Source organism: Rosa rugosa, chromosome 5 (assembly GCF_958449725.1).
Source record: "Rosa rugosa chromosome 5, drRosRugo1.1, whole genome shotgun sequence".
Lineage (NCBI taxonomy): Eukaryota > Viridiplantae > Streptophyta > Magnoliopsida > Rosales > Rosaceae > Rosa > Rosa rugosa.
In genome coordinates this window covers 41,654,103-41,672,828 of record NC_084824.1, presented here as the reverse complement: position 1 = coordinate 41,672,828, position 18,726 = coordinate 41,654,103, and the positions used below count along the sequence as shown (strand labels likewise).

The 18,726-nt window shown below is 36.4% G+C and overlaps 2 protein-coding genes across 2 annotated transcripts; both read left to right on the top strand.

Annotated features, from left to right (window-relative positions):
- Nucleotides 1-3,337: 3,337 nt before the first annotated feature.
- On the top strand, nucleotides 3,338-11,496 carry LOC133709885 (putative glucose-6-phosphate 1-epimerase). The gene is made up of 9 exons (XM_062135824.1): nucleotides 3,338-3,553; nucleotides 5,026-5,100; nucleotides 7,198-7,254; nucleotides 7,336-7,496; nucleotides 7,626-7,766; nucleotides 9,318-9,420; nucleotides 9,515-9,614; nucleotides 10,249-10,496; nucleotides 11,170-11,496. The coding sequence occupies exons 1-8, from the start codon at nucleotides 3,410-3,412 to the stop codon at nucleotides 10,461-10,463; spliced, it is 996 nt and encodes a 331-aa protein (XP_061991808.1). The 5' UTR covers nucleotides 3,338-3,409; the 3' UTR covers nucleotides 10,464-10,496; nucleotides 11,170-11,496.
- A 3,148-nt stretch (nucleotides 11,497-14,644) lies between these two features.
- On the top strand, nucleotides 14,645-16,622 carry LOC133710376 (peroxidase 16-like). Its single transcript, XM_062136433.1, has 4 exons — nucleotides 14,645-14,919; nucleotides 15,042-15,239; nucleotides 15,584-15,749; nucleotides 16,008-16,622. The coding sequence occupies exons 1-4, from the start codon at nucleotides 14,710-14,712 to the stop codon at nucleotides 16,412-16,414; spliced, it is 981 nt and encodes a 326-aa protein (XP_061992417.1). The 5' UTR covers nucleotides 14,645-14,709; the 3' UTR covers nucleotides 16,415-16,622.
- The last annotated feature ends 2,104 nt before the right edge of the window (nucleotides 16,623-18,726 follow it).

The window sequence follows — 18,726 nt, the reverse complement described above, 5'->3', positions numbered from 1 at the left end:
GAAACAATTCAAGTCCAAATATCTATTGTAATTGCATATCTTTTTAGGTTAACTTAATAACCATGTCATATTAGATTTCTCCATAATTTACGTGGATACACCATAAATAAAATATCGGATTAAAGTCTCAAGATTCTCCAATTACTTATTCTGCGTAAATTGGTAATTGTTGATGACTCGATGTAAACTAATGATAAAGTCCATTTTAGTCTTACACTTGTACCACTTCCGGGTGGCAAAAAGACAGTTGGGTGTAGGTGGATCTTCATTGTGAAACACAATGCAAATGGCACATTGAGCAGATATAAGTCACGGTTGGTGGTTAAGGGATTCACTCAGACGTATGGAATTGACTATGATAGGACCTTTGCTCCAGTAGCCACGGGTGTTATTGTCCTTGGTTGCTAATCTGAATTAGTCACTCTGTTAGTTTGATCTCAAGAATGCATTTCTTCATGGGGAGTTAAAAGAAGAAGTGTACATGAATCTTTGACCTAGATATATAGCTAACGCACTTGGTGATATTGTATGTAGATTGAAGAAGTCCCTATATGGACTAAAACAGTCCCCTTGTGCATGGTTTGGCAGGTTTACTCAATCCATGAGGCGCTTTGGGTACAAACAGAGTAACTAAGAACATACATTGTTTCTAAAACACCAAAAGGGGAAGGTAACTGTTCTTATTATATATGTGGATGATATGGTTATTACTGGGGATGATTTAGTGGAAATTGGAAGTCTACAAGAGAACCTCAGAATTTGAAATGAAGGATCTGGGAGAGTTCAAGTATTTCTTGGGGATTGCTGTAGCGAGGAGGACATATGACATCTTCTTGTGTCAACAAAAGTATGCATTGGATCTCTTGGCAAAGAAATGTATGTTGGATTGTTGTCCAATTGGCACTGCAATTGAACAGAATCATAGACTGACAGAGTATCCTGATATGGTTCCAATTGGTAAACCAAGATATCAAAGGTTACTGGGACGTATCACACACTAGACCAGGTGTTGCTTATGCAGTTAGTGTTGTGAGTTAGTTTATGCACAATCCAAGTGAACGACACATGAAGGCAGCGATAAGAATTTTGAGGTATTTAAAGTCAGGACAAAGGTTTGATGATCTCTAAACATCAACATCTTGATGTTGGTGGGTATACAGATGCAGATTGGGCTGGTTCTATCACATACAAGAAGTTTATGTCTGAGTACTTCACCTGGAGAAGTATGAAGCAGAAGCTTGTTGCAAGGTCAGGTGCAAAAGCTAAATATAGAGGCATGACACATGGAGTGTGAGCCTATGGCTAAGTAATGTACTTCAAGATTTCAGATTGAAGCCCAAGTCAGCTATGCAGTTATATTGTGATAACAAAGCTGTAATTGAAATATCCCAAGAATCTTGTACAACATGATCGTATGAAGCATGTGGAGGTTGATTGACATTTCATTAGAGAGAAGTTTGATGCAAAGCTTATTGCCTTTCCTTTTGTTTCAACTGAGAAACAACTCTCAGATATATTCACTAAAGCTGTATCTAGCAAGGTGTTCCATGACTCATTAGGCAAGTTGGGTGTTCAGGATGTTTATGACCCAACTTGAGGGGAAGTGTTAACTTGTGAGTCATTAAAAGGTTTAATAAGAAAATATTTGAGTCATTAATAGGATTAATAGGAGAATATTTGAGTATTTAATAAGAGAATATTTGTATTTAATAGTTTCCTTATACTGACTTGTAGTACAATGTGATATGTAGTACAATAAGGTTGTATATAAACCCTCTACACGATTGTGAATTATATTTTTACTCTTAATACTTTCCCTTTCTCTTCATTATTTTGACTCTCCCTTGCTGGTGTGAAAAAGAAAAAAGAGAGAATATAGCTAAAGATAATAGCTAACAAATTGTGACATGTGATATAATTATTTGCATTTTTATGTTTATTTTTCAGTTAGTGAAATAAAATTACAAAGTAATCCCTCTTATATAACCAACAACAAGATTATCAAAATTAAAAGCATTTGAAACAAATAGGGGTAGAGAATTCCTCAAAACTTTGGTAGTGGAACTGTGTCCTGTGTTTGCAATAGCACGAGATAGAAAGTTGGCTTCCCTTTTGATATGCTGGAACTTGACACTATTGAGTTGCATTATTTACTTTTATGTTTTTTTTTTCTAGGAGAATGGATTATATTCCAGTGATCGGAAAGATCATAACGACCGTACAAGGTCAATCTAGGGGATCCGAGGATCACCAATTACATTCACTGCGGGCGTGAGAGAGAAGAAAGGGAATTGGACTAGCCTAGGCCCAATTCACCAGGTTGTAATCATATCCCAGAAAGCTAGAGGCCTAAAGGCCCACTACCTAAACCCATAGTCCCCCCACTCATGCCTGCAGGATCTGATCCTGTCGAGAAGCCACTCCGCCCATCATTGCTCCGGGGGGCATCCGCGGCCTTCTACCATCAGAGCACACTGGAGAAACCCCGCCTTGGTCCGCTTATGGAAAGCAAACCCAAAACCCACAGGAAATTCAAAGCAGGTCCGTCTTGGGTTGACCCCGAGTACTGAACCTACTCCGTCTCCGACCTAGCAGATCTCGCCGCCGCTCTCTGCCGCACGCCGATCACTTTACGCCTACCCAACAGCAACAACGAATTCCCGCCGCCAAAAGACGCGACGCAGAGCCGAAACACAGGAGTTCCGATCCAAGCGCAAACCACGAGACCAGACCACTGCTACCCGTGCGCCTCACCGAAATGGAGCGACGCCAGAGAAGCCCAAAAGTAGGCAGAGGACGAGAGTTCGCCGTCACCCTGCTACTAAAACCCTAGGCTTTCAGCATACTCAGCTCCGACTTTTCTGGAGCGAATAAGCAAGAGATGTGTTAAAAAACTCTTAACCCTTAAAATAATATGTGATCCATTATTTGCTTTAATGTTGCAAATGCAATTAATAAGTAAAATTATATAATATTTTCTTTTTGATTAATTAATTAATTAATTAAAAATAAAGATTTATTCAAATATAATTAAATTTTGCCCAGTACTATTTGATCTGGTGGTATAAGTCTTTTATTTGCAAATGAGAGGTCGAAGGAATATAAATTGTTGATTTAATAAAAAAAATTAAAAATATGAACAAAATAAGAAAATTTTAATTTTATGTAAGGTCGTTGTAAATGCTTTTAAGTACTATATGTGGCGATCGTGCTTTTCTTATTGTAAAAGAAATTTCCTGAGAGAGAAAGTTTCCTGTGACTGAGACTTGCTGGTACTAACAATATCACACTCTGGGCCTAAAGGATATATTGTCCATATAAATAAGCGCGCGGCTTTCTTAAGCAACAAAAGAAACAAAGCGACGAAGCACTCTCACCAGAGAAAGAGAGAGAGAGAGAGAGAGAGAAAATGAGTGGCGAAAAGGTTCCCAATCCCATTGCTACTACTGCTGCGAACACCAAGACCACTCCTCCTCACGGCGTCGAGTTCGTTAAGGGCGTCAATGGCCTCGACAAGGTCGTCCTCCGTGATCCGCGCGGCAGTCTCGCCGAGGTACTCTTCCACTAAACGCCGTCGTATTCTCTTCCGCTTTTGAGGTTTCTCATTTTGTGTGATCGGTTCGAGATCTGATGCTTTCTTTGATTCCCGTTTTTGCTGAGATTTTTGGATTGCTTTTTCTTTCGATTTGGCTGGTTTTGGTTGATTTTTTTTTTTTTTTTTTTTTTTTGTGTTAGATCTGTTTAGCTCAGGTTCTTGATTCTGAAATCGTGAGGAATTTGATGTATATGTTTTTTTTGATTGTAACCCTAACTTCATTTCTGAAATTGTTCTTAATCCTTTACAAAAAGAAAGATTCTAAGGCCACAAGAGCTGTATTGTTCATATTTCATATGGTAACTCTGTGATTCTTGAGCTTTCGCCCTTGTAGTAATGCATGGTAGAGGAAATCAAGAGTGAGGTTATGACTAAGCCTTTGAGGTTTATGCCTTTATGAGGAAAAATCAAGAGTGTAGTCAAGCCTTTGTGACCCCGTGTACAAGAGGGGAAAAATCAAGAGTGAGGGATTCCATCGTGACCGGGATATAAATACACCTTTCTTTTGAGCCCCATCCATTTTGACAATGCTTGGTACAGGAAAATTCAAGATTAATTCATTTTGACTCCCGTACATGTACACCTGTGATTCTTGAGCTTTAACCATAGTAATCGGAGATAGTAATGCATGCTATGCTCATGCAAATGCAATTTATTTCATCAACCACAGTTGCGTTTAACAAAACCAAAATTTGCTACCATAGTTGCATTTTTCTTGCGTTCCCTGTCTAAGAATATCTAATGTGAATCTGTTAGTTGATTCTGATAAATGTGATAGTTTAGTAAGCATGCCATTTACTTCTTGTGACGTATCCCATGATGCTTCATTCCTCTTTCATTAGTGAATTGTGCATTCTTTTGATGCCTATTTAGTAACTCAATTGGTTTACTTTTTTTGACTTGTGAATTTGGACTCAACTACTCGAAATATGGGTTGTGTTCCAGTTTTCAATATTCAAAAATTTGGTATTGTATTAATATTAAAATCAAACACTAATACATCTACTATATTGGATCCTCGATGGGTTACTCCTCATTGTTACATTGAAGCAATGCCTTTTGAATTGATTCTGTGAAACTTTGTTAGAGTCAGACCACCAAACCTTAGTGCATAAGGCCTGTGTTTAACGTTCTCAACCGTATCCCTTTGTGCGTAGTAGAAATGCTGTGTGGAACAGCTGGCATTGCTGTGTCAGCAAATCAGTAGTGGTGAGTAGTAGGACAAGCGTCATTTGACATTTATAAGGGATAGTTTTTTATGGTCTCAAATACCTGTAACACGCTCCTATTTGGGCATATCTGAAATGAACAAACTTCATTTTCCTTTCAGTTTACCATTTTCTAAGATTATTGTTCTATTATACTCCAGGCTGCAGAAGCATATTCCTTAGATCTTTATCTGATGTCTTATATTTATCTCGTCTTCCCAGGTGTATTTGTATGGGGGTCATGTAACATCATGGAAGAATGACCAGGGGGAGGAATTGCTATTTGTCAGCAATAAGGTACTATGAAGAAAGCTGGTGTTATTTCTGTTTTTTTTTTTCTGTAGGAGTTGATGTTATTAGTGAATGTCATGGAACTTTCTTTTTGTTATGTACAATGCTGGGTAGTATCTATAATGAGGATTATTTAATTTCTTATAACTAAACAATTGTTTATTGCCTCCTGATTTTTCCAGGCTTCAACTGTTGCATAAATATATCATATTACCTAAATATTACTTGGGTGAAAATGTGGTACTAGTGCCATATGCATGGTTGAGTGAGTGAAAGTTTATGTTCCTGTAATATAAACATTTGAGAAGGATGTCAGTGTACACCATCATTTTCAGCATGTAATCGAACTGAGAATGTGAAAATGGCTTTGTGGTACTGCATTACATAGAGTAAGCAGTGCTGGCATTCCACATAGCAGATTGTCATCCATAATCATTCATATCAACTTTGTTTGCTTCTATAAACTTAGGTGGGTTCTAACATTTGGTCAGTTGCATTACTTGATCTTCTGCACTATTGGGAGTAATCTTGTTAGTGATTACAGTTTCATAAAAGTCTGCATATTGAAGTGCATAATTGTACGGTTGGAGTGGCTGCATAAGTGTGTCAACAAGCAACCTTTCTCCTTGATTTGACTCCAGGATTACAGACATAACGAAGTGACTGTGTCTGTGTGTATACTATTCATATATACACGTGTTTCATGTTTTCATGGTCGCTAAACAGGTCTTTATCTTTATTGGTTACAGTAATTGGATGTCGTGCTTGAGAATATCTTGACCGTCAAGATACGTCTATAAGTTATGCAAGTTGGTAATAATGCAGAAGTAGTTTGGAATATAGTTCAGAGAAGTAGTCTTTTGGATGAATGAATATGTGTTTTTACTCGTAATAAGGCCACTCTGTACATGACAACAACAATTATATGTTAAAGCAAATGTGTATCACCTTTTTTCCCCCCTTTCCATTGAATCTCTATGTTATTTCGTACTGCAATGTGGACTTTTCCTGTGGTTTTTGCACCTGGTCGCCACTTTATTCTCAAAGTGGATCTGGCTAATTTTTAATGGCCTATATTCATATAAAGTGAAACAATAGTTTTTGTAACCATCATTAATACTGATTATTGGTCTGTATGCCATTCCAGAATTTAATGGCTAGCACATGGAAGTGCATTTGATTATAATAATTTCAGCATCCAAAAAGTTTCGTGTAGTAAAGGTTGAATCATGTATTAATTTGGGTTTTTCCACCAAAAGATCCATTAGACTTTCATGTTACCGATCATAGGACAAGCCACTAAGTCATTTTTTCCAGAAGTTCTCATTAGTCTCTTTATTTACAGTTCTGGGAATTTTCCTGATTGTGCATGAACAAGGATTTGGACATAGAGGTTATGGGGGAATGTAACTGAAAATTTCTTTCCGTGTATCCTCTTTTTATATGCTGTTGATGCCAATCAAGACAGTTGCTAACTGTCTGGCCGTCTGGCATCTATTTGAGATTTGTGGTTGACTTCGAATAACACATAATTGATTGAGTCATGCTAGGTGAACCACCTTTTGGCGTACTACCTAGAGAGCACCTTTATGCCACATCATTTAATGAAAATTGTGATTTGGGATTTGTCTGATTGTTTAAGTGGCTATGCCACATAAGCTGGTCTCTAGCATTATTCTAATTGAAAATGCTTTTCCTCGCTATGCATCTTTGGTTTCCACTTCAGAAATGTTTCCTCATCCATGTATCTTCAAGGATAAAGAGAAGTAAAGAATGTGCCCCCCATCTTAAACTAAAATCTCTATAAATATATTACTTGGGTGAGCTGATTTTTAATGTTTTCTTAGAGGCTAAATGAATCATATACTCAGTTTTCGTTATTCCGCTGGAGGTTGGTATGCTTTAATTTCCTTTTGGGACATTATTTTGCATTTTCTGTCAAGCTTTTATAATAGGCTTCAATATATACTTGATTACCATCATATGTATAACAATGCGTATGGGGTTTGGTAATACCGATTGGCATCCTTTTTCCTGCCTTATATTGTCATCTTTCTTTTGTTCTCTTCCATTTAACATTTATACTTTTTCTTTCTTCTGCAGGCTATATTTAAGCCTCCAAAAGCAATTCGTGGGGGGATCCCAATTTGCTTTCCACAAGTATGCACTTCTTCTAGTTGTCTTTCTTGCTTGGGTTGATTGTTTATCTTGGTGAAGGGAACTTGCACTCTGTCTATGCAGTTTTCAAATCTTGGTTCTCTTGATGCACATGGATTTGCTAGAAACAGATTTTGGAGCATTGACCCTGATCCATCTCCTTTTCCAACAAATACTTCCAATAAGGTTTTTGTTGATTTGATTCTTAAGCCTACTGAAGAAGATATTAAGACTTGGCCTCATAGGTAAATACTGGGACATAATTTGAATTATCATAGTCTCTGGAGACAGTTTTAATTAGAATCTCTATAAATTTCTTTTTTCATTCATTCTTAGCACTAAGGGGTCTTTTAAATTAACTTGTTGAATTGAAGTTATGAGTTCCGACTGCGAGTAGCTTTGGGACCTGGAGGAGATCTGATGTTGACATCTCGCATCCGGAATACCAACTCTGATGGGAAGCCATTCACATTCACGTTTGCTTATCATACTTATTTCTCTGTTTCAGATATAAGGTAATTACTGAACTTGATTTATGTTAGAATTGCTATTATAGCGCTGTTCACTGTTGTGTTTTTTACTCGTTTTTGTTTTTATATCACATAGAGATGTCATATATTAGTTTTATGCATGGAATAAAAATCGTCAGTCATAACAAGACACTGACATTTCTGTAATCTTGGTTATGCATTCTTGAAATTATCATAGCTATAGGCAGACATTAGAATAAAGAATCTTACTTGGTAATTCACCAAAAATTATTAGTCTTTAAGCTAGTATAAATCAAGCACCTAATCTGGGAATTTGACTTACTGTTAGGCATTGTTTGTCATGTTATATGTAATTGGATGCACAATTTGTGACAACTTCAAGTCATCATCTGCATGACAAGCAAGTTGGGAATGATATTTCAGGACCTAGTCCTTTTATTTATTTAGTTATTTTTTTTGTAAGTCTATTTCTTTTGTAATTTTTCAAGTTGTGTGAGGAAGAGAGTGGAGAAGAGGGGGGGACAATACATTTGGTGGGTGGAAATAATTCCTATCTTACATAGCCGCTATCACTTTTGAGAAATTTTAATGTACTCATGTTTGTCCCCATTGTTCCCAACACAAAATATTTTATTCATTAGGTCTGTTTGGCAATTCTTTTCCAATCTGATGAACTGGGAATAGTTGATTACTTTTTCCTTCATCATGAATTTTTATCAGTAGTTTACATGTATGTTCATGCTTGAACATGTTTGATGCACAACAGCTGAATAATATCTTGCACTAATAGTCAGGGATGCTAGAAATATAAGATAATAAAGAGATGTACAACAGCTGAATAATGTCTTGCACTAATACAGATAATAAAGAAGTTTGAGGTGACAGACTAGGGATCACTCCCAGCTATGAGAAGGGCCTCACAATTTATAATTGTGAATCGCTCATAAGAAGCCTAGAATTTTGGAGTACCTTTTCTAGAACGAAGGCCATCACCTAGCCTCACATATTACGAAAAGACAGTTATAGTATTAGTGTCAATGATTTCTTGGTTATCCAACCGTGAGTCTTGAGCCCTAATTGAATGGCAGATTGGTCAAGCCTCTAGGCCTTCTAGACTTACTGACCTCTGCATCTTTCATGAGCATTTAAAATACATTTTGAAAATCTTCTATTTATTCTTTTTGGTAGATTTGTATTAAGCTAAATCCCAACCTGGGCCTTCTGCACAAGATGAATGTACCGAGATGTACATGCAACCTCTTTTTATCTCGATTGTGAACTCCGATGCGGGCCTTATTATCATCAAGGTTCCGTAAAGTTTTGTTGCCTATCATAATCCAATAAACTGAAAATATGATTTTCAATGTTTATGGCCTACCACTAAATGATCAGATGAGTACTGTGAATCTTTTGCAACGTGACTGCAACACAAGAAAAGAGTTTTTTCAATTAGTCATTATTCTACCATTACAGTTATTTTTGTACCTGTCCTCAACTTCAAAGCCATTTTCATTATAACATAAATTCAGTTCTGGATGGTATTTAAAGTGGATAGTGCTGGTGTTCACTCTACAGTGAAGTTCGTGTAGAAGGCTTGGAGACCCTCGATTATCTGGACAACATGCAGAACAGGAAACGTTGTACTGAGCAAGGGGATGCTATAACATTTGAATCGGAGGTAAATTTACTAGGCCATTCATTTTCTAGTTTTGCATTGTTAATATGGTTCTATTTCTTATTTATTTATTTTCAATTTATGCAACTCTGATCAGGTTGACAAGATATATCTTAGCACTCCTACAAAGATTGCAATTCTGGATCATGAGAAGAAGAGAACATTTGTAATACGTAAAGATGGGCTTCCAGATGCTGGTGAGGATGAATAAATTTAATACATTCATGTCCTTTCATAATGATGTTATTGTTGCTTGAGGTGTTGTGTTTGCAGTTAAATGCCTGGTTTTACACCATTTAACCTGAGCCATGAATAACGGAAGCTCAATGTTGCATGTACCATTGTAACATTTATTACATGACTTCTTGGCAGTTTCTCTGTCCTAGGATGCCTAGGATCTGTGTAGAGAACGATTGCTATTTCTTTCTTTGTGTTACTAAATATATCCTTGCTTTGGAATGATTGATTTAATAGGTATTGATAGTAAAGATAGTGGAAATTTCATATCAATCAACTGCCACCTAGCCTTGTCCCAACCATTTGTTGTTAACGATATGAAGACTGGTGCTACATTCTGTCCTGTTATTTATAAGAAACACACTTTTATCAAAAGAGTAAAGAACGTACAATGCTTTTTGAGGACATTATGTTCACTGAATTCGCTAGCTATCTAGCCTACATCTCAAAATAGGCTTATTTTCATTCAGTCACATTGTAGCTCTCAGTCTATCATATCTACATTCCATCAAAAGTGAGAATCTTGTTGCTTTGAAATGCCTGCCCTTATTCTGTTGTTTGGAATTATATTGTGTACTTGTTTCTTTCATCCAGTGGTGTGGAATCCCTGGGATAAGAAGGCAAAGGCTATGGCTGATTTTGGAGATGATGAGTACAAACATATGCTCTGTGTGGAGGCTGCTGCTATTGAGAGACCCATCACATTGAAACCCGGAGAGGAGTGGAGAGGAAGGCAGGAGCTTTCAGCTGTTCCTTCCAGTTACTGTAGTGGGCAACTTGATCCTCGAAAGGTTCTCCAGGGAAGTTGAAAGATTCGGCACTCTGGCCTATATTTTGTACAGGTACATCTTGAGAGTCCAAAACTACTGAACATGTGATTATCCATGTGGTACTGTCTTTGACATCGTTAGTAATGATCTAATGCATCAAGTATCTTCTGTTTGAATGCATTCTGTTTTGCTTGTTTCAGTTATGATTAATGGTACCTTTTTTTATATGATCAGCTTACCTACTATTTTCCTTTTTACATTAACTTTCCATAAATAAGCTCCTTTGTACTGTAGTTTTCGTCTTTTTGATGCTATATGATCTCTGAAATATCATCTGATGAATATCGTTTTCTTCTTTTTCACTATTGTAGTAAACATTGAACATTATTATTTGCCATAAAATGGGGGCAAACTATATATTTTGTATGTAATGGGTTTACATCATTTGTTTAATTTGCTTTTGGTTTATGGAGTATATTGTCATGTTAGGCATAGCTTGCAGTAAAAGAATTTTGATGGGCCATATTAAAGGTTTCAGTTTCAACCATCAATCTTTTGCTTTTATGTGCATGCGCTCTTCAGGTTTGAGTGCAGATGGCAGATATGTGGAGTTTCTTTATCAAGTAAATTATGTTTTGACAAGAGTAGACTGGAGTTTCACAAATCATCCACATGCTGAAGTAACTTTAGATATTATAATTAGTATCTTCACAAATATGTTGGTAATCGATGTTTTATTTTGCAGGTATTTGTCGCACATGTACATGGGTCGGGACAACCAATTCTGCCCTCTATTTTTCGCTCCGAAATTTTTCTTATGTTGGGTGAAATAATAGATGTCAACACTTGCTATGGTGGATGAGAGACCACATGTTTTTGTTAGATGGAACCTCTTAATATGGGTTGAAAGTAAATGTTCTTGTTGATTAACAATCCAATTGGGTTTTGGTTGCTTTTATCACTTAAAAAAGCTCCTCATATGTAGCGTTACTATATTCATCTAACTTGACAATACCTATATATAATGTGAAACTTGACGATCTTTTCAGAAATTTGGAATGTTTTATTCAAATTTCATTCGGAGCACGATATTTCTGACCATAATTACTTGATATATTTGTACATGGGGTTGGATGTGTTTAGGGGCTCTGTTTACAATTAGCTACCAAAGATGTGCTTTATTGGATCAGACTCGCAATGTTTCAAGGAATGCCTTTCATGAAGCATTTATAGGTGATTATGCAAATGCAAATGGGTGTTCTATTTCATGAAATATTTTGGGAAAGTGTACATTACCAGTTCGGCGCGGTTCGATCCAGTTTTCCAATGAAATTTGATCATTCAGTTCATGTCAATAGATTTTAAAAATCATATAAATTAATTTACCTTTAATGGTCATGTGGCAAATAGTGGACAAAGTCTAGACCAATCATAGGCTTAACTTAGATGGTCTCACTCACTCTTATTCAAAAGTTTCGTCATCTTAAGCTGACATCTTCTGTCTGTCATTTCTTTTTCTTCTTATCTTCTTAGTTTGATTGTCTTCTTAAAAGTCTGATTTTTCCATATGCGAATTCAATAATTGAATTCTGAACCGATTATCGGTTTAGTTTTGATCGGTTTAAAATTCTAAACCTGACCTGAGCTCGGAGTTTTGGTTTCAGTCTCTGTTCCCACCATTTTTTGAGAGTGGATTGACTATTCCAATATATGAACATCAATTGTAAACTAGCTTCTTATTATAGTATATACTTGCTCCATATGGTAGTAGACTAGCTCAAGATTAAGCTGAACGAGTTACCACTGAAACTACTTTATTAGTGTATTGAGTTGTTCTACTTCATGCACTGATACGTTAATGTACAGTTTGATGTATTTTAGTGTTTCTAGGAAAGTGCTATGAACATGAACAATCAAAATTATTACGGTTAGTTGCATTATTGTATATTAGCACATGAACTAATGATTTGGACTCGAAGAATTAAGGAACCACCCTGAATTGAACATGAACTAATGTTTAGGTGCGGTTCCTAAGTGAGAATTCCATGGTTTTGTTTAGATCGAACTGATTTCTAATAATCCAAGTGTTAATGTATTTGATTTAGATCGAACTAATCCGATTGTAGAAACACGTACACATGTCACATATCTATGATCAAATTGTGATGATTGTATGTATGTGCAGATTACAATTTGGAATGCCTTATAACCAACCCGATATTTCGGTTCTAATATGAATTCCTCCAATATTTGAAATCAGACCGGACCGACCCGAACCCAAGTCAACTCAAGCATCATATACAAATGATCAATCAATTAGAGATGAGAAACGCCATCTCGCTCTCACATTCCTCGGGCTCTTTTGATACTAAATGACAGAGAGGAACCATGTGAGCTTCTAATGATTGTTATCATTGACAGATACAGTCAAGAAATAATGTTGATAACCATATCCTAATGACGTTATTAACTTATTATCGACAATAGGAGATGAACGTGAGTATTTCCTGACATTATCCGATGGAATATGTCGTAGGCTTTAGCGGATAATATGCTGATTAATAGTGCTTCATTACCAACTTGTGCAAATAGCTGACCTATGGAGATTGGCTACAGTCATATCCAGAAATGTATGTGACTCATTAGGGTTTTTGTCTAGAAGATTTTATATATAACCGTCTAAGTTTTATAATTTTTTATCTTTCGTCCATACGTTAACATTTGGTGGAGTGCACAACTAGTACCCTATAATTGACTACTACTCTACATTGACTTTGATATTTAGAGAAATTGGCATTGCCCAAATCAATATCAATCTCCTTGGAGTTGTTTACCCAACTTCCTCTATGATGTGAACATATACTCAAATCAAACGAGATGAGGTGTAAACTCATACATCAACTAGTCTACTATTTACTAAATTTACAAGCTTTGATTTAATCGTGTAGTAATTGTAAGGCCGGTTTGTGTGATTAAAGTTTACTTTCTTTCCTCTCTATTCTACACTAATTTCGAGTTGCTCATGGGTACAGAATCAGAAGAAGGATTTACGGATGTACCAAAAACAAAAACTCAAATTGAAAACAGCCCAAAAACAATACTTTTTTCTATTCTTAGTTGCTCAATACCCCGAAATCATGATACTAATAATGACAACAGATAAGAGATCGATCTCCACATTATTATTTCAAAATGGCAAATTTTAAATGAATTTCATTTGTTAGGTTTAGGCTATTTGGAATCACTGATGATGACTTACCACCTTACCTACATCTACAAATTTTGTCTTTCTCATGAAATTCTACTAGCTTTTGAACTCTGATGTTAGGTACGTATTTTCGATTCTGAAGCATTATAATTCACTTTTTTTTTTTCTTTGAAAGGTTATAATTCACTTTCATTCAATCAACTTTCCATCTTTTGTATATATCTCCCAACTCCATCTCCGTTAACAGAAACTTGCCCCGTGACCGTGAGGTTGCTCTTTTCAGACTCTGTATAGTAATTGGTTTGCTAAAATGAAGAATGCAATTAAATCAAAATGAGAGAGAGAGAGAGTTGAAACATTCCTTCATTATAATATGTTGTTTCTGGTCAACTGATTATTGAAATGAACTTTCACACATAACTTGTATGAGATGAGTCTTCTCTAAATACTTGCACTCCTCAACACCACAATTCTACTTGCACATATAAAATCATCTATCTCATGCTAACAGCTTCATATACAGCTAATTGCCTTCCATAATCAAATTAAGCTACTCTCCTCATCCTTAATTTATGCAATTCAAGAGTAATGTGAAGAGTTACGATAGCATTTGAACAAGCAAGGAGGTCTTAAAAATAAATAAAACTGTAATCCTAATTGTTATTATAAACAGTTGTGTGTCCATGCTAGACTTGTATTAACTTCAACTTTTGTTCTTAATTCTTTTGGGTGGTTGAGTATTGTTCTTTACAAGCATTATTTTCTCCAAACAATCCAATCATTTGTAAAACCTATTAACCAAATTTCTATACATATGCTTCTTTCCATGTGCTAGAACATGGTATTGAAATACTTTATGAGCTCTCCTCAACCCATATCTCCAAACTAAGAAGAAACTTGGTGTATAATTTAGTTGCCAGAGTGCCAAAGAAAAGGTCCTAGACCTCTGTTCTTTTTTTTAACACCACTACTTTTCCTATATGCTTTTGTTTTTGTTATACTTTTTCTTGTGTCAGTTGTATAAATAGGTCTCTAACCCCACAATACACATAAACATCAACAACAGACAAAGAAAACATGGAAGCTCGTAGTTTCATTGTTCTTTCAGTCTTTCTCCTACCTTCGCTCTTTGGAACAGTTTCTGCTCAGCTTAGGACGGACTTCTATAAAGGCACATGTCCCAATGTTGAGTCCTTAGTCAGCTCAGCCGTCGCGACCAAGTTCCAGCAGACTTTTGTTACTGTTCCAGCCACTCTTCGACTCTTCTTCCACGATTGCTTTGTTCGGGTTAGTAGCTGGACCTTTTTAAGTAACTACTTTTAGTTTTGATACAAATAATGTTTGTTCAATGTTAGGTTGATATTACATTGTTGATCATTTCTGTAACAGCTTATGCTTATGTTTTACAGGGTTGTGATGCTTCAGTGTTGATTCAGTCACCAACTAATAATGCTGAGAAGGATCACCCGGACAACCTTTCCCTCGCCGGAGATGGATTTGACACCGTGATCAAAGCCAAGGCTGCAGTTGATAAAGATCCTAACTGCAGGAACAAAGTTTCATGTGCAGATATACTAGCTCTGGCAACTAGAGATGTTGTGAAATTGGTATAGAAATTCTCCTTTTGCAGTCTATTTCGTTTCAGTTGTTAAGGTTGGACTTGAGAAAAACAAAGAATTAAGCTTTTTGAAAGTAAACCAAGGAATGTGACATCTTTCTAACTACTAGAGATGTTGTGAAATTGGTATAGAAATTCTCCTTTCGCAGTCTCTTTCGTTTCAGTTGTTAAGGTTGGACTTGAGAAAAACAAAGAAGCTTTCTGAAAGTAGACCAAGGATTGTGACATAAAGTTATGCCTAGTCTAACTACTACAATTATCCTCCTGTAATGAAGCATTATCCTATTTAAATACTCCTATATGTTTTGTCTGATGCAACTGTGCCATATGCAGGCCGGGGGACCATCGTATTCCGTTGAATTGGGTAGGCGAGATGGAAGAGTATCGACTGTTGCAAGTGTTCAGAGGCAGCTTCCTCCCCCTACTTTCAATCTAGACCAGCTTAACACCATCTTTAACACTCATGGTCTCACCCAGACTGACATGATTGCATTATCAGGTAGTCTTCTTTTTCTGTCAGCTTTTGATTCATATTGTGACATAAGGTAATGTGTTAACTGTTACCATACATTGGACCGGAAGAAAAATAATCAATCCAATAATAGTTTAGATTGATAGGGTGACGAGATCGAGATAACGTGTAAACTGTCTAGAAAGAGAACATTTCCTTTATCACACATTCTTACATAACCTTAATTTGTGTACATATTCAACTAGGATTATCAAGATGTTTTTCTAATTAGTGTGCTTTTCTTAGGTGCGCACACACTTGGTTTCTCTCATTGCAACCGCTTCTCCAAACGAATCTACAACTTTAGCCCCGCAAAGAGTATCGACCCAACACTCAATTCAGGGTATGCATTGCAGCTTAGACAGATGTGCCCCCTTAAAGTGGATCCGAGAATTGCCATTAACATGGACCCAACTACACCACAGAAGTTTGACAATGCTTACTTCCAGAACCTTCAGCAAGGAAAGGGTCTATTCACCTCTGACCAGATACTATTTACGGATTCAAGATCAAAGCCTACTGTCAACACATTTGCATCAAGTAATGCTGCATTTAACCAGGCTTTTGTGCAGGCCATAACCAAGTTAGGCAGAGTTGGGGTTCTAACTGGAACTCGAGGGGAGATTCGGAGCGATTGCACCCGTCCCAACTAGAACCAATGGAGCATCTTCAGAATAGCTTCAGATAGAGTGAAGCTGTTTTATATCTGCACAATGATTTGAATTTTAGGGATATGTATATCTTGTGAGTTGATTCATTTGTATGTGTAGTCATGCATGATGTTTCAGTTTCATGCTTTCATGGCTTCAGAAAACAAGTAGCTCTTAGTTTACAGCAATGCACTTTTAGCAATTGAATAAATACTGCAAAGCACTGCGGCCTGGTATTCGATTCAATTTTCTTAAACATAAAATCACATGCTCTAATAGCATAGAATCTCAAGGATTGGCTCCAAAAGCTAAATCTATCTAGAATACTGATGAACCTGTTTATTGCAACAACTGTTTACTAATGTGAGTAGGAAGAAACCTATGCATGCAGCAGCATCCTTCAAAATAGCACACTTCATATAGAGTGAACCTCTCTCTTTTTTTTTTCCTGATAGATGGAGGACTAAAAGGCCCAAAAAACAAAATAAATCAGCTCATATGGCTGATACAAGTCTTCCTATATGGGAACTTTACAAGGTAACATGAATCCTCAAGGAGAAAACCATGCATAATTCACTCCAATCTCGGTGTCAAGGCTCCACTTTGAAATGACATAAGCAACCATGCATGTTCATTTCTCTATAAAATTGACTGATTTTAAGCTCAAGAACCTGAACTTGATCTTGCACCTGTGAATCACAAGCTTAGTTGAGAGGGTCCTGATAGAAGCATATTTATGCGATATTAATAACATTAATCTCTATACTTTCTTTGTTAGTTTAGTGTATTTTCTAGTTATTTACTTTGTTTATTTATTTTATAGGTATTTTGAGCAAAGAAGAAGAAAAGAAGCAAAAGAGGGATTGAAAGGCAAAATCGGCAAATCCACCTGTGCAAATCAGTCAACTTCGACAGATTATTAAGACCAACTCACGATGAAACGGATGATGATCTTTATATTGATGGAAATCCTTGGATGTCTAGTTTCCAGATCTTTTTACGGCTCGTCAATATCATTTTGCTATAAGAAGTTTTGACCGATTAAGTACAAGAAGGTCAGGCTGCACGTGAATCTGAGGTTGGATGAGAATTTATGTTTCGAGGCCCAATCACACCGGGAAGCCTGAGGCCGAGTTTGTGCTTCATATTTCAACTTAATATGGATAAGTGGAGCGATGTGAATGGTTGGAATGAGTCATCAAGTTCAAGAGCCAATAGAAAAACTCCACCTAAGCACGCTAACCCTAATTCTTTTAGGTTTTGGATTTCCTACACAACAAGAAAGATGAAGGCAACCTTTAAGCATATAAAAGGGGATCCATATACAGCAGTTGTCTCTCTCTCTCTCTCTCCCTCTCTCCTTCTTTAGTTTGTTTTATTTCTTCTATGTTTAACTAGATTTTTATTAGTTAGGGGGCTGCTTGAAGCCCCTAGACATGAACTACGAGATGATTTGACCTTTGATTTTATTTTCTTTTAATTCAAGATGAGGCTTTAGTTTAGTACTTTTCCATTGATGAATGCTTGCTTGTATGCTTTGAGTGCATGCTTAGTATGCATGTTAGGATTCTACCACTTTGATTGTTTGATGCCTGGATCAATAGTTGGATTCCTCAAACCTTCTAGAGAAGCAATTGTTAGTTTTCACTATCAAGTAAACTAAGTCCTAGGTTTAGCAAGGCGCTAAGTTTATTGCGATGCCTAGTGATGTCTCAAACTCTTTTAGACCTTAATGATCTCTTCTTATTAATCAAATAAACATACCTTTAGGTTGCATGTTAGAGAATAGCCTAGGTGTAGAGCACTTCCTGCCTAGCATACGAAGTAAGAAATAGTAATAAGTTGTGTTCAAGCGTACTGAGCCCACCTGAGCATCTTCATCTAGATTTATTGAATTAGGATTGAACAAATTATCTTGTGTGTGATTGTCGGTGGTGGATGCATCTTCCCTAGCTAGCTTTATTCTCATTGTTTTCTAAAACCAAATCAAAAATCTGTTTTCGTCACTTTCTGTTCTCTATATTTTTGTATTTGTTTAGAATAGTAAATCAACTCCAAAAATCTCCAAATTTAGTATGCTCTACGTCCTGTGTGTGTAGTACATCTTTATAAATTTTCATAATTTTCTAAATAGTTAAGATTAGGTTTTTAATTAGATTTTCGACTGCTGTTCGCTAGGAACAGTGGTCACTTTTGTGACGTTGTTTTGAGTAGTTAGAAGTTAGAACCTTAGTCTTCTGCGGGAAAGACCCTTGTTTACCCTTTCTATAATTGACAATCTTAAGTGTGAATAAAGAAAATCAATAGCTTATAAA